The 23,860-nt window shown below is 50.2% G+C and overlaps 1 protein-coding gene across 2 annotated transcripts in view; it reads right to left on the bottom strand.

Annotated features, from left to right (window-relative positions):
* Window positions 1–6,673: 6,673 nt before the first annotated feature.
* The window catches only part of GGT5 (gamma-glutamyltransferase 5), a 32,105-nt gene continuing 14,918 nt past the window's right edge, over window positions 6,674–23,860 (bottom strand). For both annotated transcript variants that reach the window (XM_077874514.1, XM_077874513.1), the window contains exons 2-12: window positions 18,523–18,653; window positions 17,772–17,867; window positions 17,074–17,269; window positions 16,309–16,466; window positions 15,673–15,819; window positions 14,743–14,879; window positions 14,326–14,516; window positions 13,819–13,925; window positions 13,525–13,643; window positions 13,300–13,410; window positions 6,674–10,728 (exon numbers count right to left, since the gene is read on the bottom strand). In XM_077874514.1, the coding sequence (XP_077730640.1) occupies window positions 10,582–10,728; window positions 13,300–13,410; window positions 13,525–13,643; window positions 13,819–13,925; window positions 14,326–14,516; window positions 14,743–14,879; window positions 15,673–15,819; window positions 16,309–16,466; window positions 17,074–17,269; window positions 17,772–17,867; window positions 18,523–18,571 (1,458 nt within the window). In that variant the 5' untranslated portion in view covers window positions 18,572–18,653 and the 3' untranslated portion in view covers window positions 6,674–10,581. The remainder of the gene's footprint in view (window positions 10,729–13,299; window positions 13,411–13,524; window positions 13,644–13,818; window positions 13,926–14,325; window positions 14,517–14,742; window positions 14,880–15,672; window positions 15,820–16,308; window positions 16,467–17,073; window positions 17,270–17,771; window positions 17,868–18,522; window positions 18,654–23,860) is intronic.

The following is a 23,860-nucleotide window of genomic DNA, read 5'->3' as shown; positions in this document are numbered from 1 at the left end:
AGCAATACTGCACAGGGGGAGCAGAGCTCCCCCCTTGGCCAGGCTGGCTCCTGTGCAAGCCCTGGGGTGGCTGAGTGCCTCCCTGGGCCACATCTGTTCTCTGAGCTCACAGTCCAGGGGGTACCCAGTGGGGAGGGGGTGCTCAGTGCAGCATGTCTCAGGAGTGGGAAATGAAGGGATGCTTCCTGGAGGAGTCCCGTTCCAGCTGAACTTCAAAGGACAAAAACCATTAGGGAAGTGAGGTTGAGCAGGTGCCTGCAAGCAGCAGAGCAGCCCACAATACTGAACACCTCTTTGGGGTTGCCCGCTGGACTACATTTCCCAGAGCCCCCCGCATTTGGGCGGTCACGTGACTGAGTTCCTCTTAGTACAAGGCTGGAGGCCGCCCACCCCCACCCCCACCTGCATCCTTCCAAGCTCCCGCGGCTCCTTCTGTTGCAAGGGTGGCTCTGGACCCCGGGCCAACCTGAGTCCCCAGCATGGGGCAGGGAGCCTCCCCCGCCCTCCGTGACCTGTTCACCCATCCGGTACTGCTGCCGGAACAAGAAGCAAACTTCCCATTAAACCGTAAAACAGTTTTGGGTCTATTTGTTGCAGCAGCCGGTGTCTCTAACTATGACGCCAGAGGCAGAGGTGCGAAAAGATGGCCTTACATTCTTACCGCTGAAAATTAAAATACGATGGCCACTAGGTCTTTAAAAACGCAAGAAGAGGGGATCCCTGGTGGCTCAGCGGTTTAGCACCTGCCTTCAGCCCAGGGCCTGATCCTGGAGACCCGGGATCGAGTCCCACGTCGGGCTCCCTGCATGGAGCCTGCTTCTCCCTCTCCCTCTGCCTGTGTCTCTGCCTCTCTCTCTCGAATAAATCAATAAAATCTTAAAAAAGAAAAAAAACCTCAAGCAGATACAGCAGTGTTCATGGAAAGGTGGAAGCCAGCAAGCGTCCATGGGCGGCCGAGGGGTAAAGGAGCCGGGTCCGGCCCCCCGCCCAGCGGGACCCATTCGCGCGAAACGCGGGTGACCTTGGAGGCAGCACGCCAGTGAGGAAGCCGCACACCCAAGGCCGCTGCTGTGCGATTCTCTCCTGCGAAGTTCCTAGAGTCATAGAGTCATCAAATTCATAGAGACAGGCGGTAGAGCAGACGATGCCGGGGCCTGGATGGCGGGGGGGGGGGGGGGGGGGGGGGGGGGGTTCCGTGTTTAATTTTTAAGGGGCCAGAGTTTCTGGAAAGATGAAAATGTTCCCGCCGGAGAGGGTGGCGCCGATGGTTGCTCAACACTGCGTGTGCTGATGCCACCGAGCTGGACACTTCAAATGGCTGAGATGGTGAGTGTTGCGTATTTATATATTTTACTCCAACACAAAAAATAAACCAAACAGTTTACTTAACTAGTCCCCAGTCGGTGGGCATTAAGCTGAGCTCAAACGCGGTCTTCGAGGGCTGTTGTCCTTTATTTTTTTTTTAATTTTTTATTTTATTTATTTATGATAGTCACACAGTGAGAGAGAGAGAGAGGCAGAGACACAGGCAGAGGGAGAAGCAGGCTCCATGCACCGGGAGCCCGACGTGGGATTCGATCCCGGGTCTCCAGGATCGCGCCCTGGGCCAAAGGCAGGCGCCAAACCGCTGCCCACCCAGGGATCCCAACTGTTGTCCTTTATAAATGAGCCTCGGTTTCCTCGCGGGAGAAATCCCCGCCAGAGGACTGGCCGCGTGGACAGCAGTGCGCGCCCTCGGGGAAAGGGGGGAGCAGACACTGGCCCTAACCTACTGGGAGAGCCACCCCCCCCCCCCGCACCCCTGCGCCCCCAGCAGCCCGAGGAGCCTTGCGGCGTTTTGCTCTTGGCCACATAGACAAAACATGTTGCTTGGCGGGGCTGAACATTCCCAGGATGCCCTTCCATGAGCGTGTGTGTGTGTGTGTGTGTGTGTGTGTGTGTGTGTTCCTGGTTAGGATGGACCCGAGAGGGATTCCGCCAGGTTGGGAGGGGGAGATGAGCCGGCGGGCCTGCTCGCAGCTCAGCTCACTGTGGCATGTCCGCTGACTCAGTTTGCCGGCACCAGCCGGGATGCCAAGGGTGCAACCGCTCCCGGGCCCTCGCCCACCTGCAGCTTCCCCACTCCTGGGCCAGGTGCCTGACAAAGGGGTCCAGCTTCTGCGGGAAGCCTTTGTCTCCCTTGGCAACAACAGGGGACTTGAGGGGAGCGCCTGGGTGGCTCAGTGGTTGAGCATCTGCCTTTGGCTCGGTTCGTGGTCTTGGGGTCCTGGGATGGAGTCCTGCATCGGGCTCCCTGCAGGAGCCTGCTTCTCCCTCTGCCTGTGTCTCTGCCTCTGTGTGTGTGTGTGTCTCATGATTAAATAAATAAAATCTAAAAAAAAAAAAAGAAGGGTTTCAATCAATCCATGTGGACTCCAGCCAACAAATGGGGGTCCAGCCGGCTCTGGATCGTCCCTTCCACTTAGCATCCACCTTCCCTCCGGACTCTCTGCCACATGGACCTCAAGCTCCGCCATCAGATGGAAGACAACAGCCTTACAGCGATCTCTTGCCCAGCTCCCCAGCTGCGGGTTCTCTGATGGAACCCTGATGGATAAAGGACACATTGTACGCAAGGGAGTACAGAGCTCAGGGTCCAGCTCAATGAACTCATCCAAAGTGGACATGCCCAGTTGACTACCACTCATGTCAAGAGATTGAACAGTACCAACCCCCTCACCCCACCCCCACCATTCCATCCCTTCATCCCCTTCATCCCGGGTTAGCCACTGATTCCTCACAGTAGCTTTGTGTGGTTTTGTACTTTGAATAGATGGAATCATAGAGTAGATCCTCTTTGGGTCTGGCTTCTCTTGCATGTCTCTGAGATTCATCCATGTTGAAGCACGAGGCTGTCAACTTCTTCCCCCGAGTATCATTCCATCAAAAGAATTTTTTTTTTTTTAAAGACTTTTTTTTTTTATCTATGATAGTCACAGAGAGAGAGAGAGAGGCAGAGACATAGGCAGAGGGAGAAGCAGGCTCCATGCACCGGGAGCCCGATGTGGGATTCGATCCCGGGTTTCCAGGATCGCGCCCTGGGCCAAAGGCAGGCGCCAAACTGCTGCGCCACCCAGGGATCCCCCATCAAAAGAATTTATCTGTTTTCCTGCTGAGGCACATTGGGTTGGTTTCTAGTTTGGAGCTATAATGGCCAGTGCTGTGAACATTCTTGTACGTGTCTTGATGCACAGATATATGAATTTATGTTGGGTAAGTTCCCAGGAGCAGCATTGCTGGGCATGAGGCATGTGTGTGGTAGCTTTAGTAGATGATATCAGCTTTCTAAAGTGATTCTAACAGTTGACATTCCCCGGTAGGAACGTATGACAGTTCCATTTTGCCATCTCCTCACCAATACTTGGAATTGTCAGTCTTTTTCATTTTGGCTATTCTCGTGGGATGCACCAGTAGCATTTTGTGGACTTATTTTGCATTTTTTTCTGACAACCAGTGAAGCTCTATGCCTTTTCATATGTTCATTGGCCATCTGGAGCACCTCTTTTGTGAGGTGCCTGTTCAAGTCCTTTGCCCTTTTTCTGTTGGGTTACCTGGGTTTCCCAAATTGATTTGTAGAAATTCTTTATTCTAGGTAAGAGTTTATTGTCAGTATAAATCCTGTAAATACTCTCCCACTCTGTGAGTTGTTTTAATGACTTTCACTGTTTTAACAACGTCTTTTGTTGAACAGAAGCTTTTTTTTTTTAACAGAAGCTCTTAACTTTAACGTAGTCCCATTTATCAATTTTATTTAGTAGCACTTTTGCGTCCTGTTTAAGAACACTCACCTACTCCAAAGTTATGAAGCTCTCCTGTGTATTCTGATAAAAGCATTATTGCTTCATATTCGTAATGAGATCTACAAGCCACCTGGAATAGATTGTGCACGGTGTGAGGCAGGGGTCAGGATACACGTTTCATGCAGATATCCAGTTGACTCAGCACCATGTGTTGAAACAGATTCCTTCCCTCTGCTCTGCTGTGTTCCCTCTATCAGAGGTGAGGTGAGTCTCTGTTCTGTCCCATTGCCCAGTTTATCTTTGCGCCAACACCAAATTGTCTTACTTATCAATGATTACTAATTACTTAATTACATAGCTTGCTCCTGATAGCTGGTAGTGTGAGTCCTCCCTTTTTTGTATTCTTCAAAATTGCCTGGGCTAGTCTCGGTTCTTGGTGTTTCCACAGGAATTTTTAGAAGCACCTTGCCAATTTCCACCACAAAAAACAAAAACAAAAACAAAAAAAACCACAACACAACCTTTTCGGATTTTTATTAGGGTTGCGCTGTCTCTAGATGAATGTGGGGAGAATGGGCATCCTAGTCCATGAGCATAGTATGATTCTCCATTTATTTAGGTCTTTTTAAAATTCTCTCAATTATGTTTTATACTGTTCATTGTAGAGATCTCGCATACCCATGTTAGTTTTACCTTTAGACTTTGATTTTTTTTTTAATGCTTTTATGATTTCAATTCCAGAAGTTGTTTTCAATTTGTGGCTGGTAATGTAGAAATATTGTTTTTTGTGTATTTTCTTTGATTCCAGCAGTCGTGTGAAATCCACCTATTTCTAACGGTCTATCTGTAAAATAGCTACAGCTTTATGTTCTCCTTTTCAATCCTGTGTCTTTTATTTTTTTTCCTTAATCTCATTACACTAGTGAACACCTCCCTTCCGCTAATGAAAGGAAATGATAACAGCCACCCGTGCTTATCTTGGTCTCAAAAGGAGTTGGTCTCCATCTCAGAAGGAAGGCTTTGTTTTGTTTTGTTTTGTTTTGCCACGAAGTGTGACATTTTCTGTAAAGGTTCTGCAGCAACAACTTATCAGATAAAGGAAGTTTCTTTCCAATTATAGGTACCGAGGATTCTTATTGTGAATGCAAGTTGGGAAATTTATCCAACGTTCTTCTGCATATATTGAGATGCTCAATTCTTTTTTCTTTGTTTTTATTCTGCTAGTGCGTTAGCATGACGGATTACATTGCTTGACTGTCACTTGTGCAACCAATCTTGCACTCCCAGAATAAATCCTAATTGGGGGAGATTTGGTTTGTTCATCTTCCATTTCAGTTTTACATTTCTGTCCATGAATGAAATTGCCCTCTACTTTTCTTTCTTTCTTTCTTTCTTTCTTTCTTTCTTTCTTTCTTTCTTTCTTTCTTTCTTTCTTTCTTTTTCTTTCTTTCTTTCTTTCTTTCTTTCTTTCTTTCTTTCTTTTTCTTTCTTTCTTTCTTCTTCTTTTTTTTTTTTTTTTTTTAGATTTTATTTATTTATTTGAGAGAGAGGAGAGCATGAGCAGGGGGAGGGGCACAGACAGAGGGAGAAGCAGAAGCCCTGCTGAGCAGGAAGCCCAGCTTGCCTCTGGATCTCAGGACCCTGAGATCATGGCCAAAGCTGAAGGCAGCAGCCCTATGCCCAACTGACTGAGCCACCCAGACGCCCCAGAGATTTTATTTATTTATTTTACAGGTGGAAGAGGGGCCTCTACTTTCCATTCTTGACATTTCTTTGTCAGGTTTTGTTCTTAGGATGATGCTGGCTTCATTTAAAGCACTGAGCAATGTTTCTTTCCTCTTTTCTGTTCTCTGGAAGAGTTTGTGTAAGATTGATGTTTTTTCTTCTATCAGTGTTTGGAAGAATTTACAGAGGAAGCTTCTGGGCCGGGAGTTATTTACTTTGTCCCTGTGGGGGTCTCATTGTTGTTTTTATTGGCGAGGCTTATTTATGAGGGAGGTTGAGTAACTTTTTCTATGATAAAGCAGCCATTTGTAGCTCGCTTTCTGTGGTCTAATGAGTCATATCCCTGTGCATCTTTCTAATGGATACTTGGTCTTCGACTTTAAATATTTAAGTATTTAAATATTAAAGAAACCAACCCCATATCGTATTATGTCCTGAAACTATCTTCCTCAAGTTTTTCATTGGTCTTTTAAATTTTACTTTTATGTTTTATTTTTAAGATTTTTAATTCCACCACAACTAACATACGGTGTTCTATTAATTTCAGGTGTATCATATAGCGATTGGACAATTCTGTACATTACTTAGTGCTCATCACTGTAAATGTCCTTTCTAATCCCCACCACCTAGTTCACCCATCCCCACCCCCTCCTCTGGTTACTACCAGTTTGTTCTCTATAGCTAAGAGCCTGTTTTTTGGTTTCTCTCTTGTTTTCTTTGCTTGTTTGTTTTGTTTCTTAAATTCCACATATGAGTGAAATCATATGGTATTTGTCTTTCTCTGACTGACTTATTTTGCTTAGCATAATTCTCTCCAGATCCAGCCACATCGTTGCAAATGTTCATTGGTCTTTAAAGATGTTTTCTGCATCAAAATTTTTACTTTTTATGTGTTAGAATGCATCTGTCTTTTTTTTTTTTCTTTTACGACTTCTTGTTTTTATGTCATGCCTGAAAAGGCTTTCTCCACTCTAAGAATGTAAGTAAAATATCCTAGTGAGGTTTTATTTTAGTTTGCTTTTTGGTTTATCTACATGGTTTCATTTTTAACCCTTCAATCTTGATCTGACTGGAATTTGTTTTGTTGTAAATAAAAAGGTAGGGATCCTGATGTAGGAAAAGACGTTAGGTTTCGAAGCCAATGGCCAAGAAAGAATTCTTGAGACATCTTTGATGTAAAAAGGTGATTTTATTAAAGCACAGGGACAGGACCTGTGGGCAGAAAGCGCTGCCCTTGGGGTTATGAGGGGCGGCCTGTTATACACTCTCAAGGTGGGAGGGGGTTAGGGAGAGCATGAGTCTCTAAGGGATTTTGGAAGCAAGGTTTCCAGAACCTTGAGGGGGCTAGCTATTTTTGGGAAAAGGTCACTTATTACTGTCTAATAAAACCTGAGTCATGAGACCCTTCAGATGTATATCGATGGGCCATATGCTCGGGGGATAATTGCCAACATGCATAAAGACAGATAAAGGAAATTTCTAAAGGAATTTTTATTTTTATTTTTTAAAGATTTTATTTATTCATGAGAGACGCAGAGAAAGAAAGAGAGAGGCAGAGACACAGGCAGAGGGAGAAGCAGGATCCATGCAGGGAGCCCCATGTAGGAATCAATCCCCGGACTCTGGGACCACGCCCTGAGCCAAAGGCAGTAGCTCAACCACTGAGTCACCCAGGCATCCCTCTAAAGGAATTTTTATATGGTAAAGTAGACTTACAGGATCCTATGGGTTGGGCTAAGGTTGCCTTTTGCCCTTAGCAAAGTATTGACATTGAGACAGTTGAGTCCCTAGGGGAAGGTCACTCTGCCTGTTTCAAGGACTTGTCAGTGGGCTGTAGGTAGTAAGGAAATTTAATAATTTTTCTTCCGCCTTTGTTTCCCACATCAATCCCACTTCATTATTTTCTTAGATGGGTGCCCACTTGTTCCAATAGGTATTGCTAACTATCTTTCTTTTTCTTACTGCTTTGAAATGCTCCTTTAGCAGAGACAAGATTTCTGTATTTATTTACATCTCTTTGTGGAGTTTGTATTGTGTCTGACTGATTTCTTAGGTTTCTTCATATGCTGCTTTAACAACTGTATATTTATAATTTGTTTTAAAATTTGATGGATTTGTTTACTTGATTTTTTTTTTTTTTGTGGCGGAATTCAATGAGGAAGATAAAGGTCCTAATAATAATTAATGCTAGAGAAATTTCCCCATTTAGGCCTAAGATTTGTCTTAAATGAATTTTTGTATTCGGTGTGAGGTAGGAGTCAAGATTCATTTTCTCCATCAGTGTATCCAGCGTTCACTTCTGGCATTTATTCTGCATGACCCTTGGTGCATTGTTACTTCAATATCCTCATGTCTGTAAAATTGGGATAATTATAGCTCCACTTCATTAAGGAGAATTATATGAATTGAGTTAATACACATACAGCAATAGAATAGTACCCAGCCCATGGTCAATGTCCAACGATGTCGCTATTGCTGTTTTGGGACATATATTCATGTTAAAGAAATATCCATTCATTCCCATTTTATTCAGTGGGGGTGTTTTTTGGTGGGTTTCTCTCTTTGTTTCTTTCGTCTGTTTTTATCAGGAATGGGTATTGAGGGACACTTGGGTGGCTCAGTGGTTGAGCGTCTGCCTTCGACTCAGGTTGTGATCCTGCGGTCCAGGATTGAGTCCCACATAAGGTTCCCTGTGAGGTGCCTGCTTCTCCCTCTGCCTATGTCTCTGACTCTCTCTCTCCTGAATAAATAAAATTAAAAAAAAAAAAAAGAATGGGTGTTGAATTTTGTCAAATGCTCCTTCATTCTCTATGGTGATAAGGCTTTTCTCCTCTGGGTTAGAGATAAGAAAGAGCTAAGAGTCACACTCAGGGGCATACCAAGAGAAGACCTTCCTTGCAGTGCTGGTGTCCACTCCACTGGTGTAGGCAGGACATGTGATTGTTTTAATGTGTGGCTAGATTCTCTTTGCTAATATTTTCTTTAGGAACTTTGTGTTGAGTGTCATAAATGTAACTGGTCTGTGGTTTGCTTTGCCAGGTTTGTTGTCAGTGCTTTGCTGGCTTCATAAAGTACGTATGGACATTTTCCTTCTTGCTCCTCACTACAGGAGCTTAACTGGCAGGACAGGTCTCTGGCCTTAAGGGCAGGCAGGACACACTTCATCTGAGAAACTTTCTAGACGGGTGTTAAAGTAAGCTGATGTTCCTGTAATGTTCTTAATTTTTTTAATGATTGTTGACACACCTAGATTTTTGCCCCTTCTTGGATCTGTCATCTATATGTAAGCTTGCCAGATTTAGCAAACAAAAATATAGGATGCCTGATTAAATTTGGATTTCAGATAGGCAATAATATTTTTAGTGCAGATCCCATGTATTGTAACCCTACTTACATTGTTCTAGAAAGTAACTTATTTTCTTTCTTTTTTTTTTTCATGATGTTGACATTTTTTAATAGTTCCTATTTTGGAACAATTTACATTTAGACAAAAATTATGACAATCACACAGAGTTCCAATATATAACTGCACACAAAAGTAACTTATTTTCTTGAATTTGCCAAATTTGTTTGGATGAATGATCTTTTACACTTTTAACTTCCTCTGTATCTTAGCTCATTTCCCCATTGTGATTTCTTCTGAGACAAGAGACTCCTGGATTTATCTGGATGGGCCCTATGTGCCCACAGGTGTCCTTACCCCCTCACCGCCCAGACCTTCCCAGAACAGAAGGAGCCTTCACAGGCACAGAGGAGAAGCCACATGACCACAGAGGGAGGAACTGGAGTGATGTGGCCACAAACCGAGGGACACCAGCAGCCACCAGAAGTGGGCAGAGAAGCAGGAAGGATTCTCCCTAGAGCCTCCGGAGGGAACTCAGCCCAGCCTACACCTTGCTTTCAGCCCAGTGCTACTGATTTCAGACTCCTAGCCTGTGAGAGCATAGATTTCTGTAGTTTTAAGGCACTCTGTGGTAATTTGTCTCAGCAGCCACAGGGAAATAATATCCACTCCCATCCTGCTTGGCCAAGTAGGCCAAGCAGGGGGGGCGGCCATGGCTCAGCAGTGAGACCAATGCTCAGACTCTGACAGGGGGAGGTATGCCCCTGTGGGACATTTGGGTAATACCCAATGCTCCCAGGAGCCAGTGTGGGGCAGGACCCCCAGGTCAGTCCAGTGAGGCACACCAGGAAGGACAGCCCACCCAGCAACTGGCAAAGCCTTCTCAGAAACTGTTCAGAATATCAGTTCTCAACTAGGGATGATTTGGACACTGGTGGTGGTAGAGGGGGCATCTTGCAAGTAGAAGCCAGGGATGCTGCTCGACATACTACAATGTGGGGATAGCCCCCCCACAAAGACTATTTCACTCAAAATGTCAACAGTGCTGAGGGTGAGAACACGGGCAATTGTTGGGGCTGGGGACCAGGGTAGAGTCTTAGGTCCGATTTCATCCAAACTTTTTCCAGGCACAGAGGACAAGATCCAGAGATGGTCCTCAGGCCTGGTAAGAGTCAGGGGCAAGTGTCCCCTGACCCCAGCCCTGCCTTCCCAGCAACAGGCAGGGCCCAGAGAGCCACATTGTAGAGGCCTGGCAGGTGGTAAGGGTGTTGCCTCTGTCCAGGGGTGGCCTGGGCAAGGCCAGCCAGTCGCTAGGTCTGTTTCCACACCTCCGTGCTGGTGTGTTGTGGAGGACTGTAGGAGCTCAGTGTGTGTGCTTTCTAGGGGTCCCCTCCCACACCTAGACCCTAAATCAGGCTGAGGTCCACCCTGCTCTTTAATCTTGGAGTAGAGGGTATACAGATGGGGAGTGTGGCCTGGGGGGAAGGTGGGCCACAGTCCTGGGTGAGAGGCTTAGTGAAGGCTTGGGGGGCCAGGGAAGGGCTGCAAGGGGCTCTGGGAGACGGCTCATCCCTCACAGTCATCCGACTTTCAGGCTGTCCACACCTCTTGCAGCCTCAGGCCAACCCTCTGCCGAAGGGTCCAGATCCTGCTCGAGTGCTTGATCCTGTGGCCAAGGCCAGCCTGGGCACAGGCTGATGGGGGGCCAGACTGCAGCTCTCAGGAGCAGTCTGCTCAGTAGCCTGAGGCCTCCCCACCTTTTCTCGGGTCCGCTGCAGCATACACACAGGCCCCGTCCTGGGACACGGCCTGGACCACGTTCAGGAAGAAGAGCCTCTTGGTCTGGTTGTGGCCCCTGTCCTGGAGCCCCTTCTGCACCTCCTGGAAGGAAAAGAAGGCCAGTGCACAGGTGAGGACAGCTTAGCTCCACCTGTCTAGGGGGCAAGGCCACAGGCAGAGACCTGAGCCCCAATGGAGCCAGCAGGACTGGGCGTCAGTGGCAGTGACAGTGGGAGAGCACTGGAGGCAGGCCTGTCTATAGGGCATGGAGTCTGTGGTCTCCCACAGAAAGTTCCAGTGGAAGAGCCAGGCTCCAGGGAGCACAACGGGGAGGACACCAGTCAGGCCAGAAGGAGCTCGAAATGCAAGATCATTTCTGGCCTGGATCCAAGGACACCAGGGCCTGAGCACAACATCTGAGGACTCTAGGGGCTTTGGCAGAGAAATGGCTGATGGGAACTTAGGCCTACAGACCTCTAATTTTGAGGACTTTGAAAGCAAAGCCTTCTAGAAGGTAGAACCTGGGGCCTTTGGAGTAAGTCTCAGCTCCTCCATACATAGGAACTGCCCAACTCAACATCTGGCTCCCTGCCTCAGGGTCTCAGTGCCCAGGGACCCTGGGACAGGGAGGAAGAAGGTCCTGGTACCTGGGCTGGGCTACATAAGACCTTCCATCTCAACACTGACCAGAGAAGACTAGAGACCCTGGCTGCCAAGAAAATGGTAAACTTCTTAGGGTTTGAGGCCCTAAAAGCTTAGGGCCCCATTGGTTGAGGAAGCAGCTGAAAGGAGGATCCAAAGCTTCAGATCCCATTTTTCTCTGCCTATGAGTTCAAGGACATTGACGCCCAGGTTAAAGGCACCAGTGCTCCTGGAGGGTGAGGCACTCAGTGCATGTGGCTCCAGTCTCAGAGAGCGAGTCTGTGGAATTTGAAGACATCAGGGACCTAGGTGTGGGTTTCTAAGAACCCACAGGGTTCTTAGAGTGTTAGGGTGCTCACATATTTGCCAGTCTATAACCTTTACACGGATTCTGAAGTGTAGAGGCCTGTGCTACTCGGGCCTCACATTTTCACTTAACATTTTGGACCAGCCCCAGGCCAAGGATCTCAGCCCACAAGGGCCCTAGGTGCCAGTGATTTCTATGTACAAAGACCCTGATGCTCTGCAATCCATAGGACCAGGGCCTCGTACCTGATGTCACATGAGTAGGGTGAGATCTCCAGAGCACCCTTGCGTTATGTTTCTCTGATGCACTAATTGTCCAGGGTCCTTAGATTTGAAGGCCAAGGTCCCCATGGCTGAGACCACAACAGGACCTGTGGTCATAGAAGACTCTGTGCCTTAGTATCTAGTGGCCAAATTCCAAGGCCCTGAGAAAGGAGGACCCTTCTGGCCTTAGTCCCTGGGCTTGCCTATGAAGGCCTTTGGACAGTTAAGGCCTCCACCCAGATGCTAGTCATAGAAGGCCCTGGATGTACGGCCAACACTAACACTCCAAGTCAGTTGAGGATCTTGGCCTTATAGTTGGTCGTTGGCTTCTCCGAGTCCTCAGAGAATTGTCCACAAAGTAAAAACCTCAGTCAAGGTTCAAGAAGGATCCAAGATGAGCCCTGAGGGAATACTCTCCATCCTTCTGCCATGGGGAGGATCCTATAGCAGGGACTCTGAGAGTCCTTCATCTCCAGCCCCCAAGACTATGGTTCACAGGGGCTACACACACACTCCTCTGGAGTAAAGGTTCCTCACACTGTGGTGCTCTAAGGGCCAGGGGAGGCAGCCTTGACAACAAGAGCGCCTCACCACAGGAAAGGCAACTTTGAGGACCTTAGACCCCAGCTGGCTGAATCGATGCCAGGCATGAGGCTCAGGGCCTCGGTACGCCGCCAGGCTTTTATTTTTACTTTTTTTAAAGATTTTATTTATTTATTCATAAGAGATACACGGAGAGAGGCAGAGACACAGGCAGAGGGAGAAGCAGGCTCCCTGCGGGGAGCCCAATGCGGGACTCGATCCCAGGACCCTGGGATCACGCCCTGAGCCAAAGGCAGACACTCAACCACTGAGCCACCCAGGCGTCCCCCTGCCAGGCTTTTAAATTAGACCTCAGCAAAGGGTATCTGCCAGCCCAGAGAAGCTCTGAGGGAGGTGACTGTCTGTTGGGACAGGGGCATGGGGGCAGGGAGTCAGACAAGAGAGTTTAGCTCTGGGGACCTGCTTGTGTGTGTGTGGAAACCAGGAAACGTTCCTAAGAACCAGCACTGATGCAACACCCATGCCGTAGAAGGAAATTGCTATGCAGACTGTCACAGAATACTCTTACAAATAAACTGACACATAAAGGTTACAAATTACACAAGGAAAAAGATCACCATGTGGGAGAGTCTGAGAGGCCACAGGAAGGAAAACTAGCTTCTAGAGAGAATAGGACAGAGCAGAGACCAAGGTGCAGAGGTCTTTGGCCTGGGAGAAGCATGGATAACACCCTGTTTCCTGCCTTGGAGGCCACAGGATTGGCCTGGTGCCTCCCCCGCTGAGCTTCTCAACTCCTGACAGCCCCAGAAGGGGAAGTGTGCCCAGCCTAAGATACTGGAGAGCTGAGACCCCATGGGGGGCTCTGAGCAGCATGCACCAAGGCATCTGTCCTAGTGGAGGCAGGGACAGTGGTCTTACCTGGCTGAAGTTGGGTTCATATTCCACTTGGCCATTGCTGTTGACATGTAGGATAGGGGCTGCAATGGCAGTCCTCAGGTCAAAGCCAAGCCACAACTTCTTTATAATAGCCTAGGGGAGAAAAGGAAAACACAGGAGGGGAGGGAGGGGACACCAGTGTCCCTACACGAACACCTCCCTGCCCCTGGAAGAGGGGATGTTCCAGCCAGGAGCTCCATGACTCACCTGTGCCACAGCAGAGATGATGAGCTCCCCACCAGCCCCACCTATCACCAGCTTTGACCCCTCGGCTGTGTTGATGAAGATGGAGGGGACCATGGATGATGGAGGCCGCTCACCTGGAACTAGAGGCCGGATGGGTGTCACCTGCAGCCTCACTTCCACCCAGTGCCCTCTAGACCACCCCTCCATCTGAGTCTCCATCCACTGCTGTGCAAACTGGGGCTGGCCCAAGGGCTGCTTTGTAGCGCCTGGCCTGTCCACTTTCCTTCTTCTCACCAGTGGAGTCCTCAGGCTCACCAGGTTGGGGGGTGACTTTCGAGCCCAGGGGGCGCCTCCAGCATAGGTCCAGAAGCTCGTTGTTGAGGAGGATGCCTGTGCGTGGTGAGTACAGCATTGCTCCAAAGCTGCAGACAGAGGGGAGTCTGGGCTCAGGCTGTAGGCTCCAGTCTCCTACCCCTCACAGCTGCCTGAGCACCACTTTCCAGGAGCCCCTCATTTTAGTGGCAGCCTGCTAGCGTGCTGGAGTCAATATTTTCTCCCTGGCATGCCCCCAAGGATCCACCTGTGCCTCCCATCAGGGTGTCCTTCTGGATAAAGCTCATCCCCAAGCAGATCCTGGCTCAGGGCCACCCATCGGAGGCCTTCTAGCCAGAGATGACAGAGTGGATGGTCCTTCTGACAGACAGGAAGGCCAGGGAAAAAGCAAGGTACTGCCCCATGGAAACAAGCAAGGAGAGACCGGGTGTTTTGTAAAACAAGCTGAGGGAGCAAAGGAGTGGGGCCTGGGGACAGGCAGGCACGTACGGTGTGTTGATGGTGCTGGTGGCTGCCACAGCGCTACCATCCTCCCCTAGCACAGACACATGCGACGTGCCCATCCTGTGGCCCGAGGGCCCATCCAGGCCGTAGTGGCTGAGCTGGTGGTCACCCCGAGTGTCGATCTGCTGGCGGATATGCTGGGCCAAAGCCTCTCCCAGCAGGTCCTGGGAAGCGTTCTGGAGTGGCCGGGCAGGTGACGCGGCACCCACAGAGAAGAGGGTCACCTTGGGAGGCCCTCTCCAGTCTGTCCTCAAGCTCGGCCACCCCCAGACCCTGCCCATCCTCCCGCTCGTCTGAGATATGGTGCCAACACTGTCCCTCTAGTACTCGCCACTGGCCTTCCCTTCATGTTGAGCCCTGGGGCCCGGAAGGGGGCTGGCCACTGGCCACAGGCCACCTCACCTGGATCTCCAGGTGGCTGCGGGGGTCCCACAGCCGCCACCTCTGTCCCCCAGCAAACTTGAGCGTCTCCACAAGGTGATGGTACAAGTTCACACTCCCCTCGGGCCTGGCCACCGACTCTGAGGAGAAGTTGAACCCTGGGGAGGGGGTGGGCACAGGTGGGGGTCACCTGGTGTAGTGGGTAGAAATGTTGGCCCCCCTCAAAAAAGATTTGTCCATGTCCTAATCCCCAGAACCTGCGACCACGACTTTATATGGCAAAAGAGTGAATTTTACCTTATATGGCAAAATGTGTGATTAAGTTAAGGATCTTGAGAAGAGCAGATTATCCTGGATTATCCGGATGGGCTCTAAACGTAATCACACAATTAAATGTAGTCTTATAAAATGGACACACAGAGAAGAGGAGGAGGCCGTGTGAGCAGGAGGCAGAGACGGGGATGATGCAGCCAGCCTGGGGTGCTGGCCGCCACCAAGAGCTGGATGAGACAAAGAACACATTGTCCTCCAGAGTCCCCGGAGGAAGCATGGGTCAGCAGACACCTGGATTTTGAACTTCTGGCCTCCAGAACTAGGAGAAAATAGGTTTCTGTTGCTCTCAGCCACAAGCTTGTGTTGACTTGCTGCAGTGGTGACAGGGAACTGCCCGTCGGCCTCTCCCTGGCCCCCCCAGGCCAACCTGCAGGCCAGGCACCTGGCTGCGCACTGGCGGCGCTCACCCCCTGCGCAGCCCGCTGCAGGGAGGATGGCTTGGCCTGCGCCAGAGGCCAGCTCCACAACGCAGGGTCTTGACCCGGGTCCGCAGCCCCATCTTTGGAGTCGGGGGGGGGGGGGGGCAGGCGAGCCAGAAAAGGAAGGCTGCCCAGAGCCACAGCTGGGCTCTGGAGTTCCCGTGGGCCCGACTCTGGGTGGGGGGGCTGGGAGCCTGACCTCTGAGCACATTGAGGACGAAGCTGAGAATCGCGCCCCCTGCAGGCGGCGGCGGCGAGTACAGGGTGTAGCTCCCCAGGGGCATCGCCAGGGCCTCCACCACCTCGGGCCGGAACGCAGCCAGGTCCTGCGGGGTCAGCCGGCTGCCTGAGGAGAGACAGAGGAGACCCCGTGTAGGGATGGGAACACGGAGGCCGAGGGACCGCCCCCGACCCCAGGTGGCCTGGTGGGGCTCTCCACACCGCGCCCCCTCGCCTGCTAGAGCCCTAGGGGTGATGGAGGGTCTGTGAGGGATGGGTGGCCAGAGGCAGGCAGTTGGTGGGAAGAGGATGGGACGTGAGCGGGGAAGCTGGCCTCTGAGGTCGTGAGGGTGGCCAGCTCCAGGCCCAGGAGCCCGCTCGGCCCACCGTGGCCGCCACTAACTCCCTCATTTACTGGGGCTCTGCTCTTCATGGGCCCTGACCCCTGACCGTGGGGTCCTTGAGGCCAGCAGGGGGCGGGCCTGGATGCCCCCAAGTCCTGGGAGCAGTTGACATTCCCGCAGGGCTCCGGGAGGGCCTGCCCTCGCTGCTAGCACCCAGAGCCCACCTCTTTCTCGGGCAGGGCTGGGGGCTCCGGGACCTCAGCGCAGCTGACCTTGGTTGGCAATGTCCTCCAGCAGCGTCTGGCCCAGCGTCCCCGTGTAGAAGGCCTCTGCACCCTCTGTGGCCACGGTTTCCAGGGTGGCGGCCAGTGCGGGCCAGGGGAATGGGTCCTGAGCCCTCAGGGGTTCTGTGCCGTTGAAAAAGAGCTGCCTGGGGAGTTGGGGGCAGCCTCAGGGTGGGGCCAGGCCCCGGAAGGTAGCCACACTCCTGCAGGGGCTCTTGTAGGTTCCTGGGGACCCTACGGGGAGGCCGTCCTGGTCTGGGGTGCTGAGGGGCTGGTGTAGACATCAGGAGAGATGGTTCCTCTAGGATTGGGTGGGTCTGAAGACTCTTACCTCTCTCATCACCTGGGCCCAGGGAGAGCACACTCCTTACTCGGGCCTGGGACCCCTCCGGGAAGACACGGCCAGTGGGCTGGCAGGAGGTGAAGGGAGGGTGGCCCAAGCCCTCCTGCCAGCCCAGAGGGAGTGAGAAGGGCAGGGCCAGAGGGTGGCGGCAGAGGCCACATCCACATCCTGGAGCCCATCCTTTGGGTTTAAGCCCCTTCTGGCCTGAGCCGCTCTGATTAAGTTCTGTCCCCTAGCTCAAAGGTCTATGAACTGTGACAAAGTACTGGCCTTCCTGGCCTTCGGCCCCCGACACCCCCACAGGGTCAACCCTCCAGCTCAAGGAGGGGCTGAGGTGGAACTGGGTGGGAGCCACAGCTCGAAGCCAGGAGCCGGGCGGGAGCCCAGGGGCCCCCTGGGGAAGTGCTCACCTCAGGGACGTCTTGGATAAGGAAGACCTGAGGAAGTCATTCTGCAGGAACTGACTGAGGACGGAGGGCATGCGGTAGTCCCCTCGGAGCAGGGCGATGGTGGGCCGGAACAGCTGTGCCCAGGGCAGGCGGCCGTGGCGGCGGTGGGCCTCTGCGTAGCCCCGGAGCTCGCCGGGCACTCCGATCCACTGGGCCCCTGCAAGGCGCAGTGGCATCACGCCCCTGCCCCGGCCCGTGGCCTGCCCCAGGGCTTCTCCACCACCCCCACGCTTGCCCCACCAGCTCGGCCCCCCTGGCATGGTAGCCAGAATGAGCCCTCTGGAGGCCACATCTGACCATGTCCCTCCCTGCTCAACCTCCCCCATGGCTCCCCATTGCCTTCCCTCAGGGCCCAACACAAACTGGCCCCGGGATCCCCCACCCCACCCCCTACCCCATCTCCACTGACCTTCCAGCTCTTGGCCAGGCTGGTCCCTCTGCTTGGATCACCACTCCCTACTGAGAAAGCCCTGTTCCAAGGAAGACTCCCCCAACTCCAGCGGGTCAGGACCTCCTCCATGGGGGCTCCCCATTTGCTAGCTGCCGTCCCCTGGCACCAGGGTGTCTCAGCCTGTCCACAGAGCCCCCTCAGGGGAGTGCTCTGGTCAGCCGCAGTGGCCTGGTGGGGTGGGCGATGGTGGCTCCTCCAAGGGCCTCACCTGTGCCCAGTGGCTGGGCCTGCTCACACTGGTCCAGCAGATCTGGGCTGTAGTTGGTGGGCACTGTCTCCCTGGCATTGATGACTTCCACCTTCCCTGGAGTTGGGGCAGGGCATGTGAGTGCTCAGGGGCACTCCTGTGGCTGCCAGGCCTCCCGCCACCATAGCGCGCCCTCATGTGGCCCTGGCCCTGCTCTAGGCCTCTCTCTGTACTTGAGCTGGCCTCTGCGCTGTAGGGGCCAACAGCAGGCCACCCAAAGATGGGCCACTTCGGCATGAAGATTATTTTTGAGTTAAAAGCAATTAAAACCCAGCAGAATCTGGAAGAGCTTTTTACCTCACCCCTACTACTGCCTGAGAGAACTTAGAGGACCTGCTCCAGGAAGAGAGCTATCGCCATAGATAACTAGAGCAGGATATGAACTAAGTAGGGCAGACAGACAAGAGCTTGGTCAAAGTCCTCTGTGTCCCATTGTTTCTCAGTGCTCCCCCCACCCCCCAGCCCCCCACTCTCTAGCCCCTCACGCATATTTGTTTAGCAAACATTTGCTCTTCTTTCTTTTCCTGTGAATTGCATTCTTTCCCTTCGAAGTTCCAGACCCCTACTCCCTTCCCCTTAGCTCATTTTGCCTGCCTGTCTTTGGGATTTCCATGTCCCCAGATGTAAGGGACAAAATTTGATTTTGTCCTGTTAATTTATCTCGTGTCAGTTTAATCCTATCCTCCCCATGGGGTCCCCTATCTGGACTTACCCGTGGTTGCATTGTAGATGGTGAAGATGACCCCTCCGCCCAGGCCCATGCTCTGAGGGTGGACGACTCCGGTGCAGACCAGAGCCGCGATGGTGGCATCCACGGGTGAGCCACGCTTCTGGAGGATGGCTCTAGGAGACACAGCACAGAATGAGAGGCCTGGCTCCCCGGCCACAGCCTCCCAACATGGGTTTGCTCGCCTAGCATTTACTAGGGAATGGTGACAGGTGGGTGACCATCTGGGCTGACACCACACTGGGCTACCCCCTCAAGTCCAGCTGCTCACAGGTCCATGGCCCTCTACAGATTGCAAATTGTCACACCATTTACACCGCCGCTTGCCTTATATAAGGTACTTCTCAGTTTGCACCGTGCTTTTGAGGCTGTTATTCCCCAGGCCCTTCTAGACCCCCAGGTCCTCCCAGCAGTCCAGGAGCCCAGCCTAGGTAGCCCCCACACCCCATTTCATGGGGGACATGTGGGCCCTAGTCCTTTTAAGACTGGACTTTTTCAGGTGACCTTAAGATCTTGTCCTGCTACCACAGGCTTGGGCTAAGGGGCTCCCCAGCCCTACCTAGGGCCCCGTGGGCACCGAGGGGTAGGCCTTTTAATTTATTTTATTTATTTATTTATGATAGTCACACAGAGAGAGAGAGGCAGAGACACAGGCAGAGGGAGAAGCAGGCTCCATGCACCGGGAGCCCGACGTGGGATTCGGTCCCGGGTCTCCAGGATCGCGCCCTGGGCCAAAGGCAGGCGCCAAACCGCTGCGCCACCCAGGGATCCCAGGGTGGGCCTTTTAGTTCCAAGGTGCTAGTCAGACTGGCCTGTGTTGAGGAAATGACCCTGTTCCTAGGGCACCGCCCTGCACAGTTCACTGGGTGCTCCCTCTTTCTGCACTCAGGAGTCCTCCCAAGCCCTCCAAGGAAGCAAGTATTTATACCAGTTACAGACGGGGAAACTAAGGCCCAAGGAGGGGGTGGGTCTGGTTCCCCTCCTCCACCCCATGGGACCTCTGACCTCAGCACCCTCCCTCAGCTTGGGCACCCTCAGCCTGAGCACTCCACCCTGGGCTCACACTCTCCTCCGAGCCACATGTCCTTGCTCTGGGCTCACCCATAGGCACACATGGCTACAACATGGACACACATAATGTTGGAACAGGAGAAGGGGCAGAGGACAGCAGTATGACACAATAAGATGGTCACAGCCAGGCGTAGAAAAACACAGATGCTTCATAAGATTAAAACACCCTAAGCAAAAACAAGACAAACTGGAAAATGATTTTTTTTTTTAAATTCCCATCACAAAAACCTCATTTTGACTGGCCCATTTTCCCCTGCATCTGGAAGTGCTTTCTGCATTCGGCTTCCAGAAGACAAGTTCCCACCACCGCCGCAGCCGCCACCACCACGCTCTGGTTTCCCGGCACCTCCCTGACCTCATGCTATTGGGGGCCTCGGGCTCAGTCTGCTGTTCCTTGTGCACCTATATCTTCTCTCAGATGACCTGACCTAGGCTCAGAGTTTAAATGCAACCTCCACAATGATAACCGCAAGTTTTATCTCCAGCTCATACTGTCCCCTAAACTCCAGACGTATCCCCAGCCATCCACAAGATACCTCCTCTGGATATCTAAGAGGCATTTCACTTTTGTTGTTGTTTTACTTTATTGGTTTGTTTCTTAAGTTTTTATTTGAGGCATTTTACTCTCTTTTTTTTTTTTTTAAGATTTTATTTATTTATTTATTCATGAGAGACACAGAGAGGCAGAGACATAGGCAGAGGGAGAAGCAGGCTCCCTACAAGGAGCCCAGTGTGGGACTCGATCCCAGGATCTCCAGATAATGCCCTGAGATGAAGACAGATGCTCAACCACTGAGCCACCCAGGCATCCCAAGGCATTTTACTCTTAACATGACCTAACCTGCACTTCCTTCACACCTCTGCCCCCCAAAACGGCTCCCTTCCTACCTTCACTATGTTGTGCCCAGATCCAAGCCACCAGCATCTCTCACCTGTGTTATTGCAACGGTCTCCTACTCGGTGCCCTGCATCTGCCTTCCCCCTTCTGTTTTAACAAAATTATGTCAAAATGTAAATCAGACATCCCTGTAATAGGAAATGAAATAATTCAGATCAAATTTCCCAGACCGAAACGAACTAGGGGTGGTAGAAGGGGAGGAGGGCGGGGGGTGGGAGTGAATGGGTGACGGGCACTGGGGGTTATTCTGTATGTTAGTAAATTGAACACCAATAAAAAATTAAAAAAAAAATTACTAACCTCAAAAAAAAAAAAATTTCCCAGACCACTAAAAAAGCCAGAAAAGATAAAATATCTGCTTAAAGGCATCACAGGCAGAGAAAAAAATGCAGGCCTCAAGACAGAGGAGCCTGACATTTGGAGCTGCTCTACCCGTTCAAGATGTTTGCCAGTCCTGGAAGAAGTGGTCAAGAAGCCATGCAGTACTTTTGACATCCCCATGTGACTTGCTGGTAAACCACACTTGGAGATGGGTCCTCACTCTCAGAGTGAAACGCGAAACAGACCAGCCCTGACAAGCCCAGTGGCCCAGCTTCAAATCATCACTGTCAATCAAATTGAATTAAGGCGATTCCTGAATGTTGGCATCCTGAGCCTCAGATTTTTTCTAACAATTATTTTTAACCATTTCAATACATTCTTCAAATGCTAACTTTAAAATAACCAAGCAACAAGGCAGTAATACAGCATAAACAAAGCCCAAGAGAAAGCACAAACAATGAAGAAAGAGACCCATCGATCTCCAGATTATGAAACTGTCAGGCCGCAGACTCTAAATAACTACATTTAAGGATATAAAAGACAAGATTAAGGATTTCCCCAGAGAAATGGCAACTATAAAACATGGAATTAGGAGCTCAGTGCTAACAGTAGATTAACAACAGATTGGACACAAGTTTTTTGGGTTTTTTTTTAGACTTTTATTAATTTGTTGAGTGAGAGAGAGAACAAGAGAGCACAAGTGGCGGGGGAGGGACAGAGGGAGAGGGAGAAGCAAGCTGCCTGGTCAGAGATGATGCATGAGGGGCAGCCCTGGTGGTTCAGCGGTTTAGTGCCGCCTTCGGCCCAGGGCATGATCCTGGAGACCCGGGATCGAGTCCCGCGTCGGGCTCCCTGCATGGAGCCTGCCTCTCCCTCTGCCTGTGTCTCTGCCTCTGTCTCTCTCACAAATAAATAAATAAAATATTTAAAAAAAAAAAAAAAAGATGATGCATGATGCATATGCGAAGTGACTCAATCCCAGGACGCTGGGATCATGACCTGAGCCCAAGGCAAATGCTTATTGGACTGAGCCAGTCCAGCACCTTGGACACAAAAAAATTTTTTTTAAAGATTAATTCAGGGAACCCTGGGTGGCGCAGCGGTTTAGCGCCTGCCTTTGGCCCAGGGCGCGATCCTGGAGACCCGGGATCGAATCCCACGTCGGGCTCCCGGTGCATGGAGCCTGCTTCTCCCTCTGCCTATGTCTCTGCCTCTCTCTCTCTCTCTGTGTGACTATCATAAATAAATTAAATTTAAAAAAAAAATTGGATTTAAAAAAAATAAATAAAGATTAATTCAATATAAAATATCAAAATTTGGGCAACCCCAGTGGCTCAGCGGTTTAGTGCCACCTTCAGCCCAGGGTGGGATCCAGGAGACCCGGGATCGAGTCCCATGTCAGGTTCCCTGTATGGAGCCTGCTTCTCCCTCTGCCTGTGCCTCTCTCTCTCTCTCTCTCTGTCTCTCATGAATGGATAAATAAAATCTTTTAAAAATATATCAAAATTTAAGTATAGGGGGAAAGTATAGAACATACGAAAAATATAGTAAGAGATAGGTATAAAATGACAATAAAACTATATATATAGTTTTATATAGTATATATATGACATAGTATATATATGACAATAAAACTATATATATACATATCATGTGAACACTATGTATAATTACATATGTATAATTAATTCTGTATTAATACATATATGTATAATACAATATGTATAATTACATTAATTTTAGACCAAGTAGATTTTATTAGAGATAATAGGGACACATTAATATTATAAAAGGCTCAATTCAACAAGAAAAAATAGAAAGAAAAAAAAAGAAAAAATAGAATAGAAAATTTTATCCAGAATAGAAAAATCTGGATACAGGTACACTTAACAGTTTAAAAACACACAAAGTAAAACTTGGCATAACGAAAAGAAGGAAGAGACAAATATACACAGGAGAAGATTTTAACATACCTCACTCAGAATCTTACAGAATAAGTAAGAAAAAAATCAGTGAGGCTATAGAAGATTCGAATGACACCACTATCATAAGATGACTGAACTGATGTTACAGAATGCAGTACTCAACAGTCATACATAGAATATTTATATAAACAGATCATTTTATGGACTTAAAATTTTTTTTTTAATTTTTTTATTTATTTATGATAGGCACACAGTGAGAGAGAGAGAGGCAGAGACACAGGCAGAGGGAGAAGCAGGCTCCATGCACCGGGAGCCCGATGTGGGATTCGATCCCGGGTCTCCAGGATCGCGCCCTGGGCCAAAGGCAGGCGCCAAACCGCTGCGCCACCCAGGGATCCCCATTTTATGGACTTTTAAGCAAGTCTCAACAAGTTTCAAAGAACTGAAATCAGATAAATGACTTAGAAAATCCCCATGTATTTGGAAATCAAGAAAAACACTGATAATTAGCCCATGGGACAAAGAAGACATTACAATGGAGATTAGGAAGTGTTCTGAAACGAGTATGATGAAAATACCACCCATCTGAGTGTGTGGGGTTATCAGCAATGGTGTAAGAGAAATGGGAAGGGAGGAAATGGGTCTGCAGAATTCCCACATCACCACAGTGTCTCATAGGGAAGTCGGGGGGGCCAATCAGTCTGAGAACTTTCACTCAGATGAGTATTACAGATTTGGTTTGGCAAGCTCCAGCTTATGCGTGAGTGAAAGGTAGCCAAGGGAAGGCATGGTGCCAAAGAGTTATGGGTTTTGAGGACTCTCAAAATGAATAAATGAACACTCTCCTCCAAGGCAGAGGGTCTGCCTGAGGAGAAGCTGCTGTAGTAGAAGCAAACTAAACAAGACTGGCACCACAGAGGGAAAAGAAAGAGAAAACAATTATCAGAAAGTAGGAGACGGGGCGCCTGGGTGGCTCTGTCAGTTGCATATCCAACTCTTGGTTTCAGCTCAGGTCATGATCTCAGAGTCATGGGATTGAGTCCTGTACTGAGCTCTGCACTCAGCGGGGGAATCTGCTTAGGTTTCTCTCTCTCCTCCCCCTCTGCCC

This window comes from Canis aureus, chromosome 27, assembly GCF_053574225.1.
Source record: "Canis aureus isolate CA01 chromosome 27, VMU_Caureus_v.1.0, whole genome shotgun sequence".
NCBI lineage: Eukaryota > Metazoa > Chordata > Mammalia > Carnivora > Canidae > Canis > Canis aureus.
This window is presented reverse-complemented; position numbering and strand designations above follow the sequence as displayed.